The sequence below is a fragment of the Plectropomus leopardus genome, chromosome 6 (genome assembly GCF_026936395.1).
Source record: "Plectropomus leopardus strain MGB_pleo_1.0 chromosome 6, ASM2693639v1, whole genome shotgun sequence".
In the NCBI taxonomy this organism is placed as follows: Eukaryota; Metazoa; Chordata; class Actinopteri; order Perciformes; family Serranidae; genus Plectropomus; species Plectropomus leopardus.
The window spans coordinates 34,717,978-34,740,345 of NC_142181.1; the positions used below are offsets into that span (position 1 = coordinate 34,717,978).

General features: G+C 39.2%; 1 protein-coding gene across 5 annotated transcripts in view; it reads right to left on the reverse strand.

Annotated features, from left to right (window-relative positions):
* Window positions 1–22,368, reverse strand: part of LOC121942853 (leucine-rich repeat and fibronectin type III domain-containing protein 1-like protein) — a 527,737-nt gene that overhangs the window by 74,513 nt on the left and 430,856 nt on the right. For 4 of the 5 annotated variants that reach the window (XM_088079341.1, XM_088079343.1, XM_088079339.1 and 1 more), the window contains one exon: window positions 4,726–4,996. In XM_088079341.1, the coding sequence (XP_087935467.1) occupies window positions 4,726–4,983 (258 nt within the window). In that variant the 5' untranslated portion in view covers window positions 4,984–4,996. The remainder of the gene's footprint in view (window positions 1–4,725; window positions 4,997–22,368) is intronic. The other variant, XM_088079340.1, reaches the window with a different exon arrangement.

Sequence of the window (22,368 nt, forward strand, 5' to 3'; positions counted from 1 at the left end):
TGCAATTTGAAGGACATTTCACGCCAAGTTGCTCATAGCCTTTCTAACCCATGTTTTAGAAAGAATCAAACTATTTAGCTCAATTAGATCAATTATATTACTAATAATATACACCAGAGAAAAGGTCAATCTACACTTGCACCTTTGTAAGCCTGTTCTGTTGAATCGCCCAGAGACATCTGTGGCGCTCTGTCACGCTCGCCAGCGAATGATTAAAAGCTCATTTCCCACGTTGCCTTGTGTGTGAGCAAACATCATCTGCGCTGCTATGATCACACTGGAGAGGAAACTTACTTTTCAAAACACGACGGAAGTCTCCAGCTGCGACGAGTGTCACTATTTGGCATTAAAATATCACGATGTTGGTGGTTTTCTTTTTATGCTGCACACAGTGAGGCCTCTCCACCTCCATTCCATGATTACTTTAGGATTAATTGGCGAAGTCCGTACGACATCATTGATTTCACCTCAGTCAATATGTTGTGCTGGAAGGAACAGATGTTCCTAATGTTTGGTGCGTTTGGTGTGAAATAAACATGAAAAGTCTCTCCTGGCTGTGTTTCTCTTTAATGCTGAATGCTTGAAAAGTCTTCATTAGATACGATCACACCATTACTCATCAACTGTGCTGCTCCTGACTTCATCCTGCAAGTTACTCTCATATCGAGTGGTGCAATTTACTCTTGAGCACCATTTGTCCGAGTCTTCCTCGTGCCCTAAAACTTCAAATAGAGATATCGTTCATTTCCACAAATGCCCTCTGAGAGTCCTTACACGACCTTGTGCTTACTGTGACGACCCCAGAGTCAGGGCCTGGGGTTGTAGCGGTTTTGGTCTTCTGGGCATGTATACTGTGTGTATTTTGTGTCTCCAGGTCCTGGGCCACGTGGAGCTGACTGCCTAATCAGGGGCACCTGGCCAGTGCTTCTGATTATTTAAGCCGTGCTGCTGTTGGTCCCATTGTCATTCTGCTTCGTTGTCGGCCAGCCACGCCGCCCTACATTGCTTTTCCTTTTGTTTCTTTTGACCTCTATAACACGCACCACACATGATCGTCGCATCCATACACCTGCATTCACCCCTAATATTCATGTCCACATCCCACTACCTTTTGCCTAATTCATATTAATAAATATTGGTTGTTTGCTTAACATCTGAGCACATCCTTGCTATTTATTGCAGTGTGCGAGCTGGCCGTATCATTACAAATGGAGGTTTAAATTTCCTCCAGGTGTGGATAACATCATATTTACTGCAAGAGACATATAGAAATAAATGTTTAATGTCCTTTGTAAAGGCAAAAACCAACCTGGTGCCCTTTTGTACATTTCTGCAAACCACGGACATTATACATTAGCATGGAATTATGTATCAGATATGTTAAAACTTAATATTTCAACAATGCTGTGGTTAACATGTTAGGCTAAGGAAAAAAAAACATGTGGTTATGGTTAAGGAAAAGGTCACGATTTGGCTTAAAAACTAACCAATGTCTGCACATATAACTATTTATTTTTTATGTGGTGTGTGTTTTTGGCCACTATTTGGTGCTGTTTCAGGCTGTGCTTGGTAATCTTTAACTGAATGTACTCTGTAGCTTTATATCTATTTATATGCCCTGTACGGTTACATTATATGTGTGAGTCAAAGCAAAGCATCATACATTAATTCTGATCACATTTTCTGGGTTTGACTGATTGATCACCTCAGTCAGTTCTGGAGTGGCTGAGAGCACACACACTTGAGGACATTGGAATACGATAAAACTTTTGTGATACTGTATAGCAGACCTACAGGAGACTTAAAGCCCTTACAGAAAGTTACACTTTGATGGAGGTTTTCTGTTCACATGTGTGCAAGAAAAATTCAAATATCTTTTTAAATAACTATTTTTTTTCTTTTTGATGTGTATGTCTTTTTGCCTTTTTTGATATCTTGTACTGGATGTATGCTGTAGCTCTACTGTATATGACCTTATTTGCCCTACATGGATACTTTGTACGGTTGAGCTTCATCTGTTCTTCATAGTTTTTCTGGTTTTGGGGAATCTGTAATGCACCCCAGTTATCTCTACAACAGCATACACGTCATAAGTATTGTGAATCCTAAACACCTTTGTAGTTTGATGTTTGATGTGTCTTAGTGGGAGTCTAAGAGAGAGAACATTCTTCTCTTTATATAAAAATGTATTGTTTTTTTATGTGTGTATGTCTTTGGCCACTGGATGGTGCCGTTAAGGCTGTAATTTGATATCTTGTACTAAATGCACTCTGTAGCTTTATACTGATTTATTAGGGATACATTTCTTGTACAAGTGAAGACACAGCATGATTCCTCTGCTTCTATTTGTTGTTGTTGTTGTTGTTGTTATTGGTGGAGAAACATTGTCAAATTTGCAGTGACCAAAAATATACACGTGAGAGGTTTTTAAATAGGACCTGGCTTTAACATGTTTGGTCTATCTGGTTGCTACTCCTACCGTGCGAGACATTTTTGAAATGGTTTTTTATTTATTTGTTGTTGATGTTTTATTTTGTAAGCACACTTCCTTTATATAGGGGTCGTTTCCATCTATTGCTCACAACGCTGATGAAGACTGTTGGTTTAAACACGTTGGTCATGTTGCTGTCATGAGCCCAGAATTAAAAGTATCTGAAAAGGACATTATTGTCATACATTGCTTTTTGTGTCGTGCACCTGGGAAAGTTTTTCAGTTGCGGTTTGGAATGTGCTTCTTTTTTTCTTGTGTTAAAAATGAACCACCATCCCAAATCTTTTATCCCTTCAGCAGTCTGAATTTTAAATTCCCTGTAGGTGATTTACACCTGTATACAATATGAGTTATATTATACTGTTATATTGTACATTATATCAACTCCTTGGCTCCTGGTGCACTTGCCTGGTTGTATATCGTGAAAGCTGCTCTGTGTGTTTTTGTGTGTGTATTTGGAGTCTTAACATGCTGCTCTCAACTAATTGCTGCCAGTGGGATTAATAAAGTTGTTTGAATTGACGTCATCCACAATCACCTCCACTTCCCAATGAGTCAGCTCATACACCTCACCCCTGAGAAATGTTAATAATATACGTAAAAATTGTAATGCATTCCTGGTTTGTCACTGGGCTAAAAAAACTGAATTTTAACAGTGGTCACTGATAATAACAGTACATTTTTGTCATTAGTGAATTGTGAACACTGTTTTTTGTAAAGGCTTGTCAATAATTTTAGGATGCAACACATTTTTTGGGTCCATTAATGGAAGGAATGGTCACAATTTATTGGATTTTCACTGAAACTAGTAACTAGCTTTTTATTAATCTATTAGTCCAAGTAGCTAAAGCTGTAGCTCCTGCAGCTGTGCCATTTCACAGAGCTGTTTGCCAAAGAGACAGAGGCCACCTGACCGGAAAAAAAAACTTTAAAATAGCCCTATCACCAGAAGAGAATTCTGATATTGATACTGCAAAGTCCTCTATTAACTCATGTTTTTAGAGTTTTCCAGAGGTTCAGTTAACATTATTGTTATGGCAAATAAATGAAAGTTCTTCAGATATGGTGGATTTGGTGAAATAAAGTTAAAATAAGTCCATTCTCCTCGATAAAAGTCAAATGCACCACATGTTAATTCTCCGCTGTCAAAAGACCTCTTCTTTTGGATGGTTAACCCCTTGAAACCTGAGCAAATTGGCTTAATTTCCTTCAAAAACATGGAAAGAAGACAATAAATGACACAACAGGAAATGACCTCCAAATGAGCAAGAAATTAGTAAAAAGTTATGAAAAAATAACCTTAATTAGCGACAAAAAACAACAAAAAAAAGCAAAAGAAAACAAAAACAGGATATCACCTGGAAAAGCGCATTAGTTATTTGATATTTCTCAAACTATATTCTCTCTCTTTTTTTTTTACTGCCAAGTTGCTGATTGCTTTCTTCCCCGCATTTTTGAAAGAAATGAAATCCATTTGCTCAAGATTCAGAGGTTGAAATGCTTGTGGAAGGCCTTTGATTGCAGCACAAGACAACAGATGTCAAACTAGGTTTCAAAGGGTTAAAGCTTTTTTTCCTCTTAACATCTCTGTAAAGCCTTGACCCATGACTGAGTCAATCACAAAAAAATAAAAGTCAGCTAGTGTGCATGAAGTTTGAGTCATGATGGTGACTGTGAGCTCTATATGCAGGAAATTTAAGTACCCATAATTCAGCTCAGCCGCCAAGCTGTTTTTTACCGAGACATTGCTGCATTTCATGCCTTGATTGTGCTACCAAAAGCGGGTATTTTAAGCTAAAACATTGTCTTTTCTAAACCATAACCAAGTGGTTTTTGCACCAAAACCTAACCACACGTTAACCACAGCATCTTAAAAACAGAAAGAAACATTAAGTTTTAACACACAAATGTGAAATATCATTGGTTTGCAGTAACATACAATGCCAACATTTAAACTGTCAACTGAGTAAACCTGGGATAACCGCAGTTAACAACAGCTGCAACATTATTTAGCTTCTATATAGCTTCTATATTTTTTCAGTAAATTGCTGTTCCAAATACAACTGACTTTAAGCTTTAAAAAAGCACCTGTTGACTACAGCAGCTTCCTGGCAACCACAAAAACAACACAGAAAGAAGGCAGCAGTTGGATCACATCCGATCAAACTGCTTGGCAGAAGATGGCGATTGTGCAAATCAAAGCAAAACATGAATGTAAAGGAGTGAGCTCTGACCAGGCTGGACATGTTGGCAAAGTCGCGGTGCCTCAGCGTTGTGATGAAGTTGTCCATTAGCCTCAGCTCGGCCGTCTGGCGGTCGATGTTGGGCGGGACGAAGAGGAGGCCCGTCTTGGCACACAGCACTGTGTAGGACGGCAGCAGGTTCTGGCAGGTGCACCGCTTCGGACACAGCATGGAGGAGGTGCAGGAGGGGAGGGAGGACAGGAGGACAAAGAGGAGGAGAGGGCAAACCAGCGACGAGACGACATCCATGGCTACTGTCCTGCTGCAATACAGAGAGAGAAGCAGAGCACAGCAGAACTTAGTACATGTAGCTCTCAAACTGGGTGCTGAAACTCTTGCAGGGGGACTGTAAATTACTTCAAGGTTTAATTTTATTTATTTATTTATTTCAATTTGATTTAAAGATTCTGTTGTTTGACAAAGATAGTCATCTTTCCCCCGCTATATAAATCGGGATACTCTACTTACTCTGCTTCTTGGCCACTTTTGCAAAATGACAGTGGCCCCACACGTTTCTTGGGTTTAGGACATTTCTAGGACTTAAGGATGTTCCTGGGATTTAAGAAGATTTTATTGGTTTTATGAAATTTCTAGAATTTTGATTGATTTTAGAAAGTTTCTCTGATTTGAGGACTTTCCTAGGATTTGGGGGACATTTCTAGGATTTTAGGATGTTTTCAGGATTTTAGGACATGTCTGGGAACATTGCTTAGCTAGTACTTTTGTGGGTGGGTGCAGAGGTCACCTGACACCCTGTCAGGGGTCAGATTTGGACCGCAGTCCATAAGTTGAGTACCACTGCTGTAAAATAAAGATTATTTCACACAGTGACACAGTATGTGAGATAACAGTTGCAGAAAATGTGAAGTTTCTGTGAATATCAGGGAATATTTTATGCTTTTATAAACTTTTTGCAGCATATAGCAACATAGAAATCCTTCCTTTATGCTTTCTTTGCAGACACAAGGAGCCCAGAACCTCCAGAATAAAAGTATTATAAATGCTTCATGAAAGAGGAGAGGACGAATAATGAGGGCAGGCAGGAGGGAGGCAGAGCAGGGGGTGACAGAGGGACGAGGGGAGGGGGTAAATTAAAGTTAAAGTTGGTGCAGCTTGTGTTTTTTTTCTGCAGAGTAAGTTGTCCTGGGAAAGTGGAAGCAAACATTACTTATATGATCAATTAAGCTCACTGCACTCTCATGATTACAACGTTAGAGAACATTACAGAACACAAATTATCTGCCTTGCTTCATAAATTCCATAGATGTTTTTGTGCATAAAAATGTGACTAAAGTTTTCCAGCCGAGGCAATAAAGGAATACATTTACACTGATACTGATTTCTCTCCATTCAGCTCAGGGGAGCCTAGAATAAATTCACACAAAGAGGAAAAAGAAAACGCACATAAGCAGGGATGACATACGCAAAAGGAAGGCACGCCAACACACACACACACACACACACACACACACACACACACACACACACACACACACACACACATACAAACAGACACACACACACATTCATGCATGTGTGTGTACTCTCACATGTGCACACTCTCTAAAAGGTTCCCCTGAGTTAGCTGCCGAGTGACTGGAGGAAGGTCGATTGCAAATAACAGCGGAAAGAAACACGCTCTCTTATTTACGGTGCTGAAATATTCAAAGTGTGCCTCAACTGCCGAGCAGAATACAGAACAGGAAGTCTGCACATGTCCCCATAACAGGGTAGAGTGCAGGATACGGGCCACATGCGAGGAAGTAATGGCAGCGATGTAATGGAACAAGATAAATTCGGTGGAAATGATCGGGATAATTCAAAACCCAACTGAGACTACACTCAAATGTCAATGGGTAATTGAAGAGTGTGCACATGACGGGAACGGGAGCACAGAGGACATGCGGGCAATAATGAGCCATAACTGAGATCCACAGATTTGTCACTTGAGTGAGAATGTTTCAGGCAGGCTCGAGGGTGAATGCCAACCCAGACGCCAGAGGGAAACATTGGGATTGTGTGTTTCAGCAAACCACGAACCACATGTGTATGATGTGTACCTGTTTTAATGGATGTGTAGCGATGTGCTGACTTTGTCATCGGGTGGTTGAGGGGATGGTGAATGGCACGGCACCAAAGTAAGATGCATGCCAAGCTGAAGATCACTGGTAGAGACCAACAAAATTGGCTGTGTTTTAGCAACCTATATGTTTTAATGCAGCAGCTTTTTGGGTAAAAACATGGGTGTCTTGGAGCACCACATCACTGTATTTCCATTGGGGATACTGGCATTAAATGTGTTTTGTACAGAGACATCGCAGCTTTCCTTGTGTGAATTTTACAGCCCGGTCTCATTTCTAACTTGTCAAATACGTCTACTCTGTCCGTACTTTTGGCGTACAAGCGTGGTGCCAAAAGCCACCTAACGTGTCCACCTGGAAGGTGGCTGGACGGCATCAGATGAGAGGACGACTGGACAGAACTGGTTTTAATGTGAGAGTTGGTGTTCACTTCCTTTGTAGATGTGATGTTTTTTCTACTTCACCATACCATGTGGCTCTTTTGCTTAAACCTCACCATTCGTGACTTTGTCGCCTAATCCCAACTGTCGTGATGGTCTGCATTGCAATGCGCTGTTGTGTAAGCAAAAGGATGTGCTGCTTCATCCCACCATGTGCATTTGCTGACATCACATTAACAGCATCCCGGAGCATAAACAGCTGATGCAGAAAGATACCTAAAACGTCATAAGCAGACGCAGAAGGTCACTGACAGAGCAGCACCATGTGACAAGTTGGGATGAGAATGTGTTGAAATTGTGCCACAAAAACCTTGTATTTTAAGCCAAATCATGATTTTTTACTAACAACAACCAAGTGGTTTTTGCGCTTGAATCTAACTACAGCATTGTTAAAATGTAGTTTCAATGTATTTGCTACATAACAATGTACAAATGTGACATTTCCAGGATTTACAGGAATTTTCAAAGCCAGCAATTTGTTTGGGGATTGGGTTGCAAGTTGAAGTAGTTTCACAGTTCCACATTTTTTAATTTATTTTATTGAACCTTTATTTAATCAGGTTGGTCCCAATGATATTACTAAAAAGACACAAAAGGAGACAAAATGCAATTCACAAGCACGAAGAATTTGCATTAAAAGAGATCTAAAAGTCAAAAAAAACACTGACATCTACAACTCATCAAAGCTGCAAAGCTGCTAGTTCAATAAATTATAATTTCGACTTGTCCACGGTGGGATGCTGTTGATCAGAAAATATGTTTACAAAATAAGGATCTTTATACAATGATCTGCTATTGCAAGCTACTGTTGGTCTTGCAGTAGTGCACATTCGTGAATCCAAAGTAGGAGCTACAGGTTAACACGGCTAAAAACACGGCTAAAAACATGATGCCCAGGATGTTTTCAAAACAACTTGGCATGTCGGGGCTTCAGGACACTTACTTTTGACGAGCAGTATAGAGACATTTTGTGGTTTTATTATATATTTTTTAAACATTAAAATCCTGGCAACCATTTGCTTCAATTCTTTGGAAGATGAGTGCAACGTCTTTTCCCTGTGAAACTCCGGCAGTGTTTTGTGAACTATAAAACTTCACCCGACTTTCCATCACCAAGAAAGTGAGTAGATATTTTTGGGTGAACCATCTCTTTAAGTGGAGGCATTTCTGTGAGATGCATGTAAAGAGCTCCAGAAAACACTGCAGGTGTGAGACAGAGGTGACCGATCATCTCCACCACGGACTCGCTTATTTATTGGCAAATTATCACTGTCAAAGTATTAACGGCTTTAGAAGATGAGATCGTTTCGGAGTGGAATTTAAGCGCAGTGTGGCGCTGGGTCTCTAAGGAACACTGCTACTCTGAGAACAGATTTAATTTGTTTAGTCAGGTCAGCGCAGCGTGAGAAAAATGCGGAGCAGCTCCTCTCCATCTCCGCACCCTCCCCTTCGTCCTTTCATTGCTCTCTCTCCTCAGCTTAAAGCGCTTCACATTGCAATTGCATCGCTCCTTTTCTCCATCCCTCCACTCAAGTCTCCGTCTGCATCCTCTCGTCAGCTCCATTCAGCTGTTTCCTGTCATATCACATCTTTCCATTCTTTTCTGCAGCCATCCTCTCATCACTCTTTTTCTCTGTCTGAAAAACTGCCTCCATCCATCGGTCTGTATCTGTTCCTCCATCTCTGTTACTATAAGATCATTTATTCCTCCGTCTCACCGAATTACCTCCATCTCTCTGTGCATCTCTCCTTCTGATATCTTGCTCTTTCATCCTCCTTTTCTTTTTATTCTGTTCCTTCATATTTCATCACGCTATGTTTATTAATAATACATGTCTATATGCACATTCCCACACATGTGGGATCTGTAAAATGGTGAGAGCACGCTGAGTGACACATCCTGGCTACATGCAAGAGACAATAATGAAATGTGTGACTGAGAGTTGATGTGTTAATTTACATGCTGATTGAGTTTCATGACTTCTGGGCCTCCTCAGAAGAACACTGACTTCCAAGATTACAGAGGCACTAATGAGAGTATTTGCATGTTTAGTCATACTTTTATGAAATTCACATGAAATTCAGTTACGTCATCTCTCTGCTAACTTCACTGAGATATCTTCAGCAGGGTGTCAGGGGGCAGGAGCCCATTCCAGCTCACAGTGGGTAAGAGGCGGGTACAACGTGGAGCAATAAATTCACAGTTTGTGCATCTTAATATTATTACTTTAAAGAAGCATTCACTGCTGGAAAGATGGACTTTTAACTAGGATGTCTTTGCAGGAGAAAAGCACAAATACTTTGAAAATTGGTGGTACATGAACAGAGAAAACAGAGAAAAAGCACACTTTTGATCAAGAGGTAGAAAACCTACAACTACCACAATGCACTGTGCCACAGAACAGTGGTTGACATATGGTGCGTTCACATGCTCCTTGGGAGTATCGTATCTACAAGTCACAAGCACATGAACAGCCCTCCAAAGTCATAATCAGGAGTGGGGAATTGGGAATTTCAATGATATTTGAGTTGCAGAGTTGTGACGTTTGCGTGACATTTCAGGGCAGCAGAAATGGTGGAAAGCATGAAAACAGTGTTAACAATTGATGGTAAATTTCATTATTTTGGTCCAAGTAGCTATTATTTACTATTAGTATGAGCTACTATTAGCTGTAGCAAGCAAGCAAGCAAACCTTTAACTATAAAGCATGCCAGGCAAGTATACTAACATAGATAACAACGTAATTTCATAACAAAGGTCAATGTTTGGACAAAAGTAAGAAGCTCTTTTATTAATTCGAATAACAAATATCAAGTTTTGTAGTTTAAGTGTAATATGGTAGTAATGTTAACTGTTGTCCATGTACAGTGACCTGGATTAAATATAAAAATATATAACATATAAAATATATTAAAAAATGAAATAATATGTAAAAATTTAAATAAATTGGAAACAGCTTCCAACCTCTTGTTTAAACGCTCTCAGCATTTAAAAGTAACCCATCTTCTTTATAGCTTCCATGTTGTTCCCACTTTACAACCTCAAAGCACAACACAATGAAGTCGGAAGAACGACTTCCCAACTCAGAAACCACAACTTTTCAACATCACATGAATGCAGCAATAATGCAAAACCATGCCAAGTAATGGCATCTGGCCAGCGAGCAATTATCTCATATTACATTCAAACAGTAAGCTAAAACATGTTTCTGAAAACATCTGAGGTGAAAAAATTGGCAACTCTCGGTCCTAATGTCCCCGTACTTCATTAGCTTAACATGCTACAGCCAAACCACAGTTGAGGTTGAACGTCATCTTTTCTGAAAGTATTTGACAAAATAAGGATTGACCAGCTAATACTTGATGAAAAGTCAGAGGATCAATAAAATTATTGCATTTACTGTTGAGGGGTTGCATGAAGGTCTGAACCACATTACATCACAGTCAAGCCAAACATTTGTGACATTTTACTTTAACCCTTTCAAACCTGTGCAAATTGATTTGATTACTTTCAAAACAGGGAAAGAAAAGCGATGAGCAACTAAACAAGACATGGCCAAAAATGTGTAAAAAATCTGTAAAAAAAAATAAAAATGCTACGACAAAATTATCTGAAGATAAACAAAAAAGAAAGAAAAGAAAACTAGCAATTAAAAGAAAATGACCCAAAAAAGCGCTGAAAATATATGTATATTTGTTTGTCAAATAATTAAAAAATCAGATAATATATTTTTTTTAAATATGCATGCAAATCCCTGCCACTCCCCTTTCTTTTTTTCCCCTCTTTATTTCTTTTTACTTACTTACTTTTTATCTCCAATCTTAAGGTCATTTCCTTGTCACATTGGACACGTCTTGCCAGGTTGGTTTTTGGTTATTGGCATTTTCCCCCATGTTTTCTTTTTTTTTTTTTAAATAAATCAAACCAATGCTGTTGCTCAGATTTTAAAGGGTCAAGTAGTGTGTGAAAGCAGCAAAATGAAACTGAGTCTTCAAAGAAGAAAACTGACCGGAAAACTGAGGTTTCAAAGGGTTAAATCCTAACATTTCAAACTAAATAGGGCACAAGATGACAATTCCTATAATCACAAATATTTCCTGTGACATGCCATAGTTGTTGCGATAATTTAGTGTGGAACAAAGTGGTAGACTGACTGAACTCACCAACACGAACACCCCGCTGCTATTGTTGCTAAAAACATCCAAGTCAATCGGAGATTTGCGGATCTAGCCGTGCCAGAAGAAGCCAACAAAAACAGAAATGGAGATGAGCATGGATGCACAGATTGCCGCCATGCAGTCTGCAGCGAGTTCACTTCCACTAACTCTTAATCTAACATTTCTTTGACCGACAAAATGTTGACGACAACATCTGCAGCTTTAGTGCTGTAGTAACAAAAACAATATAATATATATGGCGCCGACAGCGGAACAAGTTGAGCTACATTTGCGGGGTTAGGAGGTCGACTGACGAGAGGATGTTTACTGCTTGTAGGCGGAGACAACACATCTTATTAACGCTGTCTATCACAAACACACAAACTCAAAGTAAAAGAAGCAGAAAACACAATCACACACACACAGGTGAGGTGCCAGCTAATTATTTCAGCTGACATGTCGGTGTAGAGTCTGAGATAATCAACATGGAGCTGCCGAAGAGGGTGGAAAGGGAAAAAAAGGGGAGAAAAGGAGGGAATAAACAGGCTGAGGAAGCCAATGGAGGAAAGGAGAGATGAGAAGAGTTTTTGTAGAGGACAGAAGGAGGAAACAGTGGAAGATGGGAGGAGGACGAGGCTGATGAGAGGAGGGAGAGGAGGCTGAGCAAGACAGAAAACTGCCAATTGATGTTGCAGAAATTGCATTTTTCAACCAGTTGGTGGGGATGTTGTGCCACATCTTTGGACACATTCACAGACTGAAACACATGCAAACACGCATGTGCTCGCAAACACACATGTGCTCACACACACACACACACACACACACACACACACACACACACACACACTCTCAAGGCTAAGGGAAAAAGGGAGGCCGCTGTGGTAAAAGGAGCTGTACACTGCTGGAACAGAAACAGAGACTGAACCCAGAAACAGAGAACAGCGGGAGTAGGACCACTTCACATTCACCACAATGTAAATATTCCAGACTCTTTCTTCTCCGTGTCAATTAACTCCACTGCTTTCATTATCTCATGCGTGCTCTCTGCTGCTGTAACCCATAAGATGCTCCATGTAGCCGAATACATCACACGCTGCTGTGGCGAGCACATGTCACAGTGTGCAGAATAAAACACCCCTCTGCAGCTCTGTGGTTTAAAACCTCTAGAAACGAGGCTTGAAATACTGAACTAGTGAGAATGCACATCTTATGTCAAAGTTGAGTGTCTCACCGAGTGTCTCCGAAAATCTCAGTGAAAATAAATGTTCCCAACTATTAGAAAACCAAGTTGAAAACAGCTCATTTTGAGGATAACAGCATTTCTGCAGAGTGTGGGCGTGGCAGATCACGGTTTGATTGACACCGCCTTGGATCCCATCTTTGTCAACTGTCTCTCGTCTCCACGAAGACAGCCATGGAGCAAAGCAGAGTCAGGGTGGTACAGCTTTGTCTGTTCCAGGCCCATTTCATATTGCACGCGGCAGCAGTGTGTAAGCAGCGCTGAACCTGTTTTTTTTGCTTGTCAGGTGCTTCTCAGCAGCGTGTCAGCCGCAGCATATCTAGAGAAACGTTTTTTCTGCTTGCTGCATGCATTTGTCAGCAGAAAAAGGCTATGAAAATGGAGTTTTGATGATTATAGTGGCTCTATACCACCTTTTACTGCAGTTAAAAAGTCTCTCTCTGCCACAGAGATGATGAATACAAAGACGTCGGTTTTACTCAAACTTGACTGACTTTGAATTTTTGATCGGTTTTATTCATATTACATGATTATGGATCAGGGATGACCACACCCAAATCAACCCATGGTGAAAAAAATAAAATGACAATATTTCAAATTTGGATTGAGACCAATGTCTGATAATTGTTTATGCTTTTTATTATGCATTTAAGATGCTAAATTACATATTATAAAGGTTTTTGGTGATTTGGGTCCCCAGAGGCTTTAAGTTCTACTCTCTTGTATCCAGTTTACCCCTGCCGTCATTTTCACATCCTAATAGTTATTACAGTTGTATACAACTAATTTTCAACAGCGAGTATGTTTTGTTAGAGACCTCATGCCACCCACATGACCTTTCTTTATCCACACAATTATCTCCAGAACAATTTGTTCGCTGACAACATATTTCATTTAGTTGTTCCTACAAAATTTGCTTGCAGCTAAAGCGTGATTAATGTTCATGTTGAGATGCTTGTGCTGCGTTTCATTAGTTATTCAACATGCCCTCATTGACTTCCCCTTGGCACTTGCCCTCAGGGGTATTCCCCGCCGCCATCGCAAGTGTTGTTCCATTTGTCTGAAAAACTGCAGTGAACTTGTTGAGATCGGCCTTCTGACGCTGAGGGAGCGAGTCAACAACATAAAGAGATATGAGCTGGATGGCGTGCCACCTCGGAATGACACCTGCAAGCCGCAGATCACTGTTCCAGACCAACAAATAACTAAACCAGTTGTGATCTTTAGGCACCAAAAGAAGAAGCAACTTGCTGAACATGTGGTACAAAAAGCAGTTGATTTTTTTCACTGAGACATCACCGCTTTTTCAGCAGGGATTGTGCCCAAAAAGTGTGTATTTCAAGCCAAAACATGATCTTTTCTAAACCCTAACCAAGTATTTTTTGTGCCTAACACTAACTACAGCATTGTTGAAGTCTTTGCCTCATAGTAACATGCAAATGTAATGTATCCGTATTTTGTAGAAACATACATTGCCTATATTTTTTTCTGCTAACTGGGTTGCTAAAACAAGAAGGCACTGTGCACGATCCAGATAGCAAAGAGCTGTATATTAACATAATTTGTTGCACACAGGTGTTTCCTGATAATGCAGCCATATCTGAGATGATCAAATCTTTCTTTTGTCTCATGAAGTTAATTCTCAAACAATTTGACTTGACTTGAACTTGGATCTGAATAGTTTAGACATCACCGAGCATGCTCAGGAATTTACTTAAATGTTAACACTGTAGTTTGATGAGCTGAGTGGAATAAACAACATCAGCTGACCATATGCAACAACTCGACTTTTTTTAACCCTTTAAAACCTAAGCAAATTGGCTTGATTTCTTACAAAAAAAGGGAAGAAATGGGCAATGAGCAACTTAGGATGAAATGACCAAAACACTAGCATTAAAAAATATTAAGTCCAAGAAATATACCTGAGAAAAAAATAGTTAAAAAAAAGACAAACAAACAAACAAACAAACAAGGTAATGATCTGGAAAACTGTATTTAGATAATTCTGTAAAACAGTTTTAGAAAATATAATTAAAAGAAATTAGCAATGCAATTTTTTTTGAAAATTTTCCCTAACTCTTTAAAAAAAAAGTTTAATTCTACTAATTTCTTGCAAAATGTGGAACACTTTTTTGCCAAGTTGCTCTTTGCCCTTTTTCCCTATGTTTATAAAAGAAAGAGGGTCTGAAAGCAGCGCAAGAAAAGTGATGTCGCTCCAGGTTTCTAAGGGTTAAGTTTTTGGACAACAGCAGAGCTCTATGGCACAGAGGAATATGATATCAGGCTTTGATACACACACAACACATGTAAGAGAGATACATTTGCTGTTATTTTTCCTCCCCAGTAAAATTATGGCATATAAGAAAACTTTAATAACATCAACTTAATCCTTTAAAGATACAGAAGGAAAATCTTCTGACAATCAAAACTTCGTTCACAGTAGAAAATGTCTCCAATTGCATCTCACAGAGGCTAACATGGCTGAACTAATCTGATTTTAGCCAAATTAAAATCGCAAAGTAGTGAATAAGCATCAACTCCGCAGCATTAAAGTCAACAACAGTCAGCTGAACACAGCTTATCTGACATGGAGAAGTTTCTCTTAACAAAGGCACATCTTCTCCAAGTTAACGCCGACAGACGAATCTGTCAGAACACGACATTCTGAAACACTCAAAGTCATTGTGCAACTAATCCATCAAACATTAGTCACAGAGTTTAAATATTTGCTGTGTTTTTAAACTGAGTTGCACAACTTACTGCCACAGTAATGAAGAAGAAAGAGTTTCTGACAAAGGTTTAGAAAGAGATGCTATTTCATGCAAAGAAAGATGTACAAAAGAAGAATGGATGAAGTCATGCATCTTTAACACTTTGAAACCTAAGCTAACTGGCTTAATTTCTTCACAAAAAATGGGAAAAATACAGTTAAGCAACTTCAGAAATTACCCAAAAAGTAAGCAAAAATAAATACAGAAAAACAAACAAGAAAATTACCTAAAATTAACATAACAACAACAACAACAACAACAAAAAAGTCATAAAGAAAAAAACAAAACAACAACAACAACAACAACAAGGAAATTACCTAAAAAATGGTGCTTTTCTACTACTACTACTATTACTATTTATAACAATAATAACTCTGTAAAAATAATTTTAAATATATAATTATAATAATTATACATAAATATTTTTGGACATTTTCCCCTAGATTAAAAAAAAAAAAATCATATCTACTATTTATCGTGCAATTTTTTGACACACCTCTTGCCAAGTTGCTCATTGACTTTACCCATATTTTTAAAAGAAAGCAAAACAAAGCTTGCCAAAGGTTTGATGGTTCCAGTACTTGTGAATGCATGATGATTAGCCACATTGGATTTTATTGTGAAATACTAATTGCTCTACTGTTGTCATTTATGTGACAATATTTCATCACTAGAGCTCATAAAGAGCTGCGGATGCTTTATTCATGTCCTCTCGTGTAATATTCCCCCTGGTGTTCAGTTTGATAAGTAAGTTCTGTCTGATCATAGCGCGACTAGATTAGAACAAAGACCGTGGTTTCACAAAGTGCTGAAGCGTGTCCGCAAAGTTTCATGTGTCACACGTTATTCTACAGACTGATGATGTGATCATGACCCTCTCAAATCAGGCACTGTGAAACTGAGCCAAACACATCTGCCACATCATGCGTGTGTGTCTGTCTGTCTGTATGTGTGTGTGTGTGTGTGTGTGTGTGTGTGCGCGTGCGTGTGTGTGTGTCTGTCTGTCTATATGTGTGTGTTTGTGTGTCTGTATGTGTTTGTGTGTGTGTGTCTGTGTGTGTGTGTGTGTCTGTCTGTGTGTGTATATGTGTGTGTCTGTGTGTGCATGTGTGTGTGTGTGTGTCTGTCTATCTGTGTGTGTTTCTCACAGTGCTGCTCTTCCTCAGTCAGCTTGCTGCTGATGCTGCTTGAATGATGCATTTCAAATGGGATTAAAATCAATAATAACTGACATCCACAGGGCCAGCTGCTGATGATGCTGCTGCTGCTGCTGCACTGGTGCAAGTCTGAGTAGGAGTCATACATATTAATACGGTCTGTGTGTCACCATTCATACCGATGACATGCCTGCAGACAGAATGGAGCTGTAGTCTCTGCTCTAACTGTGCAGTCCAGATGATGCTGAATGTATGTAATTATTTGTATAATCTGCTATTGTTTGCATGAGCCCCATTAGCTGCTCTAATGAGGCTGCATGTCTCCCTGAGGTTCATGAATACACATGAAACACAAATCTGGATAGTGTGACTTACTAACTTTATAAGCCACAACCTCCAGGGCTGAGAAATGAAGCCAATGCAAAAGTGCCAAAAACTGCAATTCCTCTCATGTCCACTTGAGGCTGGCTCCAAAACAAAGTAAATCCGCATAGATGTCTTTGTTAAACTGTACAACTTTACAGCAGAAATAACCATGATGAAAGCCTGGTACAAAAAAACAAACAAAAAAAAAAAACGGTTTAGGTCACTATTGCTAAATTCACGACAGCTGTGCAGAGAGCTGATGTTTATATATAATGTTTAAATGTTAAAAAGGCTTAAAGTTACAGTATACATAATGGCAGTATTGCCTTAAGTAACAACCATGGTGTATCCCCAGATTCCCAGAGTGCAGGCATAGCTGTAGCTGCCACTATTTCACTGTGTGTTTACTTCATCAAAGTTAAAAATAATGTTTTGGTTGCCAAAAAAAAAGGTTTTGGTTGTACTTAAAGAGCCTCTGAGGAGTTGTATATTAAGTTTTTCTGGCAACTACATTTTGTTTGAATGGTTTTAAGCAGTAGTGGAATGTAACTAAGTACATATGCTAGTACCTAAGTACTGTACAAATTTAAAGTACTTTAAATTTACTTGAGTATTTTCTTTTCATGCCGCTTTCGTTTTTACTTATTATTTCAGAGAGAAATACTGTACCTATTTACTTCACTATATTTATCTGACAGTTTTAGTGACTTGTTACTTTACAAATTAATATTTTTGCAAAAAAACAAAAAATATTGGGAGAGTTTCTAAATTGCTTTTTTGTCAAAAAAATAAACCCTCTTTACACAAGTTTAGATAAAACCACTACTTGATTACTCAGTTAGCCAAATGCCAGAAATTAATTACCAACTTTTGGTAAACATTTGAGTTTTTTTTCTATTTCTATTTATTTATTTATTTATTTATTATGTGGTAATTTGAATTCATTTTGCTTTGTTTTTCTCTTTGGGGATTTTCTGCATTGGGTACATTTACTGAAAACTAAGTATATTTTTCTTGCTATACTTACACACTTTTACTAAAGTATAATTTTCAATCCTGGACTTTGACTTTGTAACAGAGTATTTTCACAATGTGCAATTAATACTCTTAGTTAAGTGAAGGAACAGCATACTTCCTCCACCACTGGTTTTAACACTAAACGTTTTTTTTTCCCCTTTTTGAACCAGCGAAAATTAGTTTTTTTAAAAGGACGTTTATACAAAGCTTGATTAATGTGCATTACTCTCGTGTATAATGACAAGGGAAGTAAATTAATGCCAAAGAATGACTAAAAACACAATTAACAGACAACAGCGGCATCAAAAGTACATAAAACCTACAATAATAAACTAGCAGAGCTGAAGACGAGACTTGACTTGCAGAATTATCCATATCTGGATCATTAAATTTAATTAAATAAACATGTCAATAGAAACTTATCTGCAGAAGTGATTTGGAAAATGTTTTCTGTCCACAGCTCAAATATCATCTGATGCCTGAAGGTTGTATTTTACCATTCACAGATGAATGTTATTAGTGTCAGGTGGTGCAGGTATTTCCTAATGGAACAGAAATAATAGCACAAAATGAAATGAAATAATTGGTGACCGCGCCACGTACACAGTTATAACCCTTTAATGTGTGTGTTGTTGACTGGGTGTGTGTGTGCTGTGGTTCACACTGCAGAGCACAGCCAACTGTCAGCCACAGAGTACCTCCACAGGAAGACTCTGGCTTTAATAATAGACAGAAAGAACGGGTGATTTATTTGAAGCTATAGTCCAGCAAAGCAATTGTCTCCACGGGTAACTAGAAAGCACTTGGTAAAGCACAAACGATTCGCAACAGCTCCAGGCAGAAGCCTTTAATTCATCATTTACTCTGCTATGATTCACTGATAAAATGACTTGTGAAGAAAGTGATGTGCGCCAACTAAGAAGACCCGACTGTAAGAATTTTATTACATAAAGGCAGCAGTTATAGATTAAGTTTGATGTCTAATGATGGGGATCTCAGAATCATATCATCACAAAAATATTGTTCTGCAAGAACTTGCAACGTTGTTATTCAGACCTCAAATCTGAAGCAGTGAAGGCAAAAACCACCTGATTCCACATGATTTGCTGCTGGACAGCGTAAGGTGAGAATGCTGCTGGACAGAAGCAGCTGTGTTATTATACGCCAGCGAACGGATGGCGTTACTTAAAAAACGCGGCCAGACGGAAACTGTTGTGTGTCCATAATATACGGCATGACGGCATCAGGATGAAATGTTGATAGTAGCAACATTATATAAGGAGCACAAAGGTCCCTTTAGGACTGGAGGGAGGCGTGGGGGACGGGTCTAACAAACCCTAGACTTTCATGCTGGAGTCTAGTGTTTCTTTCCCATCTGAATGTGATGGGATTTTTTCCTACACCTTACCAGGTACCTCTTTTTCCTAATCCTATCTGTCTGTGCAAATTGACTCTGTTTTGGAGCCAGCCTCAAGTAGACATTAGAAGATTTGCAGTTTTTGGCACCTCTGCACTGGCTTCATTTTTTTTTCCTCTGAGGTTGCTGCTTGTAAAATTCCAGCCTGTTCTCACTCCAAACTCGTCAAATAGCACCGCATACAAGCGTGACGCCAAAAGCCACCTTCCGTGTCCAACTGCAGCTTGACGGGGTCAGATGAGAACGCGTCCGTGACTTTTTTGTCTAATCCCACCCATCGTGACCGTCCACGCTAGTGTGTAAACATAAGGACCATGTTGATTGCTGCTGTAACATCAGAGTAACAGGCTGTTTCATCCCACCATGCGCATTTACTGACATCACTTTAACAGAATCCAGGAGCATAAACAGCTGACACAGAAAGATACCTAAAACATCATTTGTAGACCCAGGTCGCAAGAAGGTCACTGAAAGAACTGCACCATGTGACGAGTTGGGATGAGAACGTGTTTAAAAAACCTACTTTTTGAGGTCACAATCCGAGCTGAAAAAGAAGTGATTCCTTGATTTAAAAACAACAAAAAAAGCTTTTCGTGCAGCTATACCCTCAGGAAACACAGCAATGTCTCTGTAAAACAAATCAAGTTGCAAGTTATCCCCACTGGAAACACAGCGATGACTCAGTTAATGACAACCTGTTTTGTTATTTGTTGGGCGCGAACAGTGCTCTGCAGCTCAGCAGGTCAGCAGCTTAGGAGTCACACTAAAGTCAGCTCATTTATTATATCACTTTAGAAACAATGATATGATACATATGAACATGTAAATGATATTAATGAAATGTGGAATTGTAACATATTCATGGTTTGCAGAAATGTAAAATGATGATTTTCTTCTGATGAGCATTTTTTTTTTATTTTCAGTGATGACAGTGGGCACTCATATCGGGAATTTATGGATAAAACTACATTTTTACATCTTAGAGGAGGAAAAATCCACTAATAGTGCACAACTTTATTTAATGTTGTATCTTAATGTGTATGTGTGTGTGTGTGTGTGTGTGTGTGCGCGTGTATGTGTGTATGTGTGAATGCAGAGGAGAAGCCGGCAGGAAAAATGGCCGTTTCAGTTAGCATCAATCACTATTATTTATACCAATGACATGTTAATGGATTCTGCATACACTGGTAGACTGTATGTCATGGAAACTGTCATTTATATTTAAATGTCACTTCATTTCTAAAGTCATCACTGTTACGCTCATTACAAGCCACACTGGGTAAAGCCGGCAGCTGCATACTTTAACTGTGAGCTGTAATCAATATCATTCGGTTCCATTTAAACCAACGAGAGGATCTCACACGTTTAATCTGTCACATTCTCAGTCAGCCTGCTGGTTATGTTTATGATATTGTTTCCTAAATTTGTTGCTGCTGCAATCATTGAATATTTAATTTTATGCCAGGACATTAAGCGAGGAACGGGATGACTCCAAAACACCCATCACCATCCAAATCTTACCATGCCACCAGTCATTCCTAATCATATTCATCATTCCAGAGTGGAATGGGAACCAACCAGATCTTTTAGCTAGAATTACAGCCTCTTGGTTGTATGTCCCTCCCAACCAGTCGAGTTGCAGTTTACATCCATGTCTGTCCAGACTTGTATAATATGTCATGCAGACTTTGACAGAATTCAATTAAAGGTATTCAGTGTATTTTTGGGTGAAAAAAAAACCTCATGCACATGTATGCACATTTTATTTAAACACAGATGAACCCGCTAGGCTATAAAAAAAAAAAAAAGCAACTATAAAAATAGGTTCTGTATGAATTTTTGAGTTATGGCCTAAAACATGTTTTGTAAGGTAACAAAGACACTTGACCACTAAATTCTAATCAGTTTATCCTCAAGTCCAAGTGGAGGTTTATGCTAAATTAGAAGAAATTCCCTCCAGGCTTTCCTGACATATCACATTCACAAGAATGGGACGGACAACCCGAAAATATAATGCCTCCGGGCATGGCTGTCGCCAGCGAGGAGGTGTTAAAAAACAAACAAAGCAACATGTATTGAGTTGTCACATGTCTCTCCTCTTAGTCAGCAGGCCTGAACTGCGGCAGCTTATTTAGACTGAAACCTGCATTCTGTTGGGACTCAGCGGTACAAGACTGGCAACCACCCATCTAAACTCGGATGTTTCCACCCTGCCAAGATTACAGTCTCAGAAAAACACTCCATCCTTGTTTGTGTGGAATGTTTTGGCATCAAGTTGCCCAAACTTTGAAATCAGCCAAGTCAATATTGGCACAAAATATTGACCATCAGCAGGTTCAACCTTCAAAAAAATCCCTAAGGCGCTTTGACTGATTCAGACTACTGCAAAAATAAAACTCAATTATCCCCTTACAGCTGAAATGAAAACAAGAATCCACATGGGGATAAAGCAATTCTGCAGACATCCACTGAAATGTAAAACATGCAGTAGCTCTTTGCAATGCTTTGGCATTGTGAGACTGAATACACTGGAGCAAATCTACTACTGAGTCAGGCATGGCTCTACACTGCTTTGAATGTTTTTAGGTGGAAAAAAGTGGAAGCAAACCCCATCCTGATTGGAGGACAGTCAGTCAAGGTGGTCTCCTCATACAAATACCTGGGTGTTCATGTAGATAGGGCGTCATGCTCGTACGCCAAAAAGTTCTAACAGAGTGGACGTATTTGAAGAGTTTGGAGTGAGAACGGGTTGGTCATGCCATTGGTGCGTGTTGTTCTAAAGGGGCAATTCTAGCTCAGTCGCCAGAAGAACATGTTGGCATAAATTTCTGCAGATGGTACAGAGTACAGATACATTTGTATCATACCAGCATTTCTAAATTGAAGTAGCTAAGGCTCACTGTTGGAGAAAAACTGCAAAATTGCACAGCAACAGAGTCAGTGACTAAAAACAACAAGTTGGCGAACACAGAGGCAGAACAACT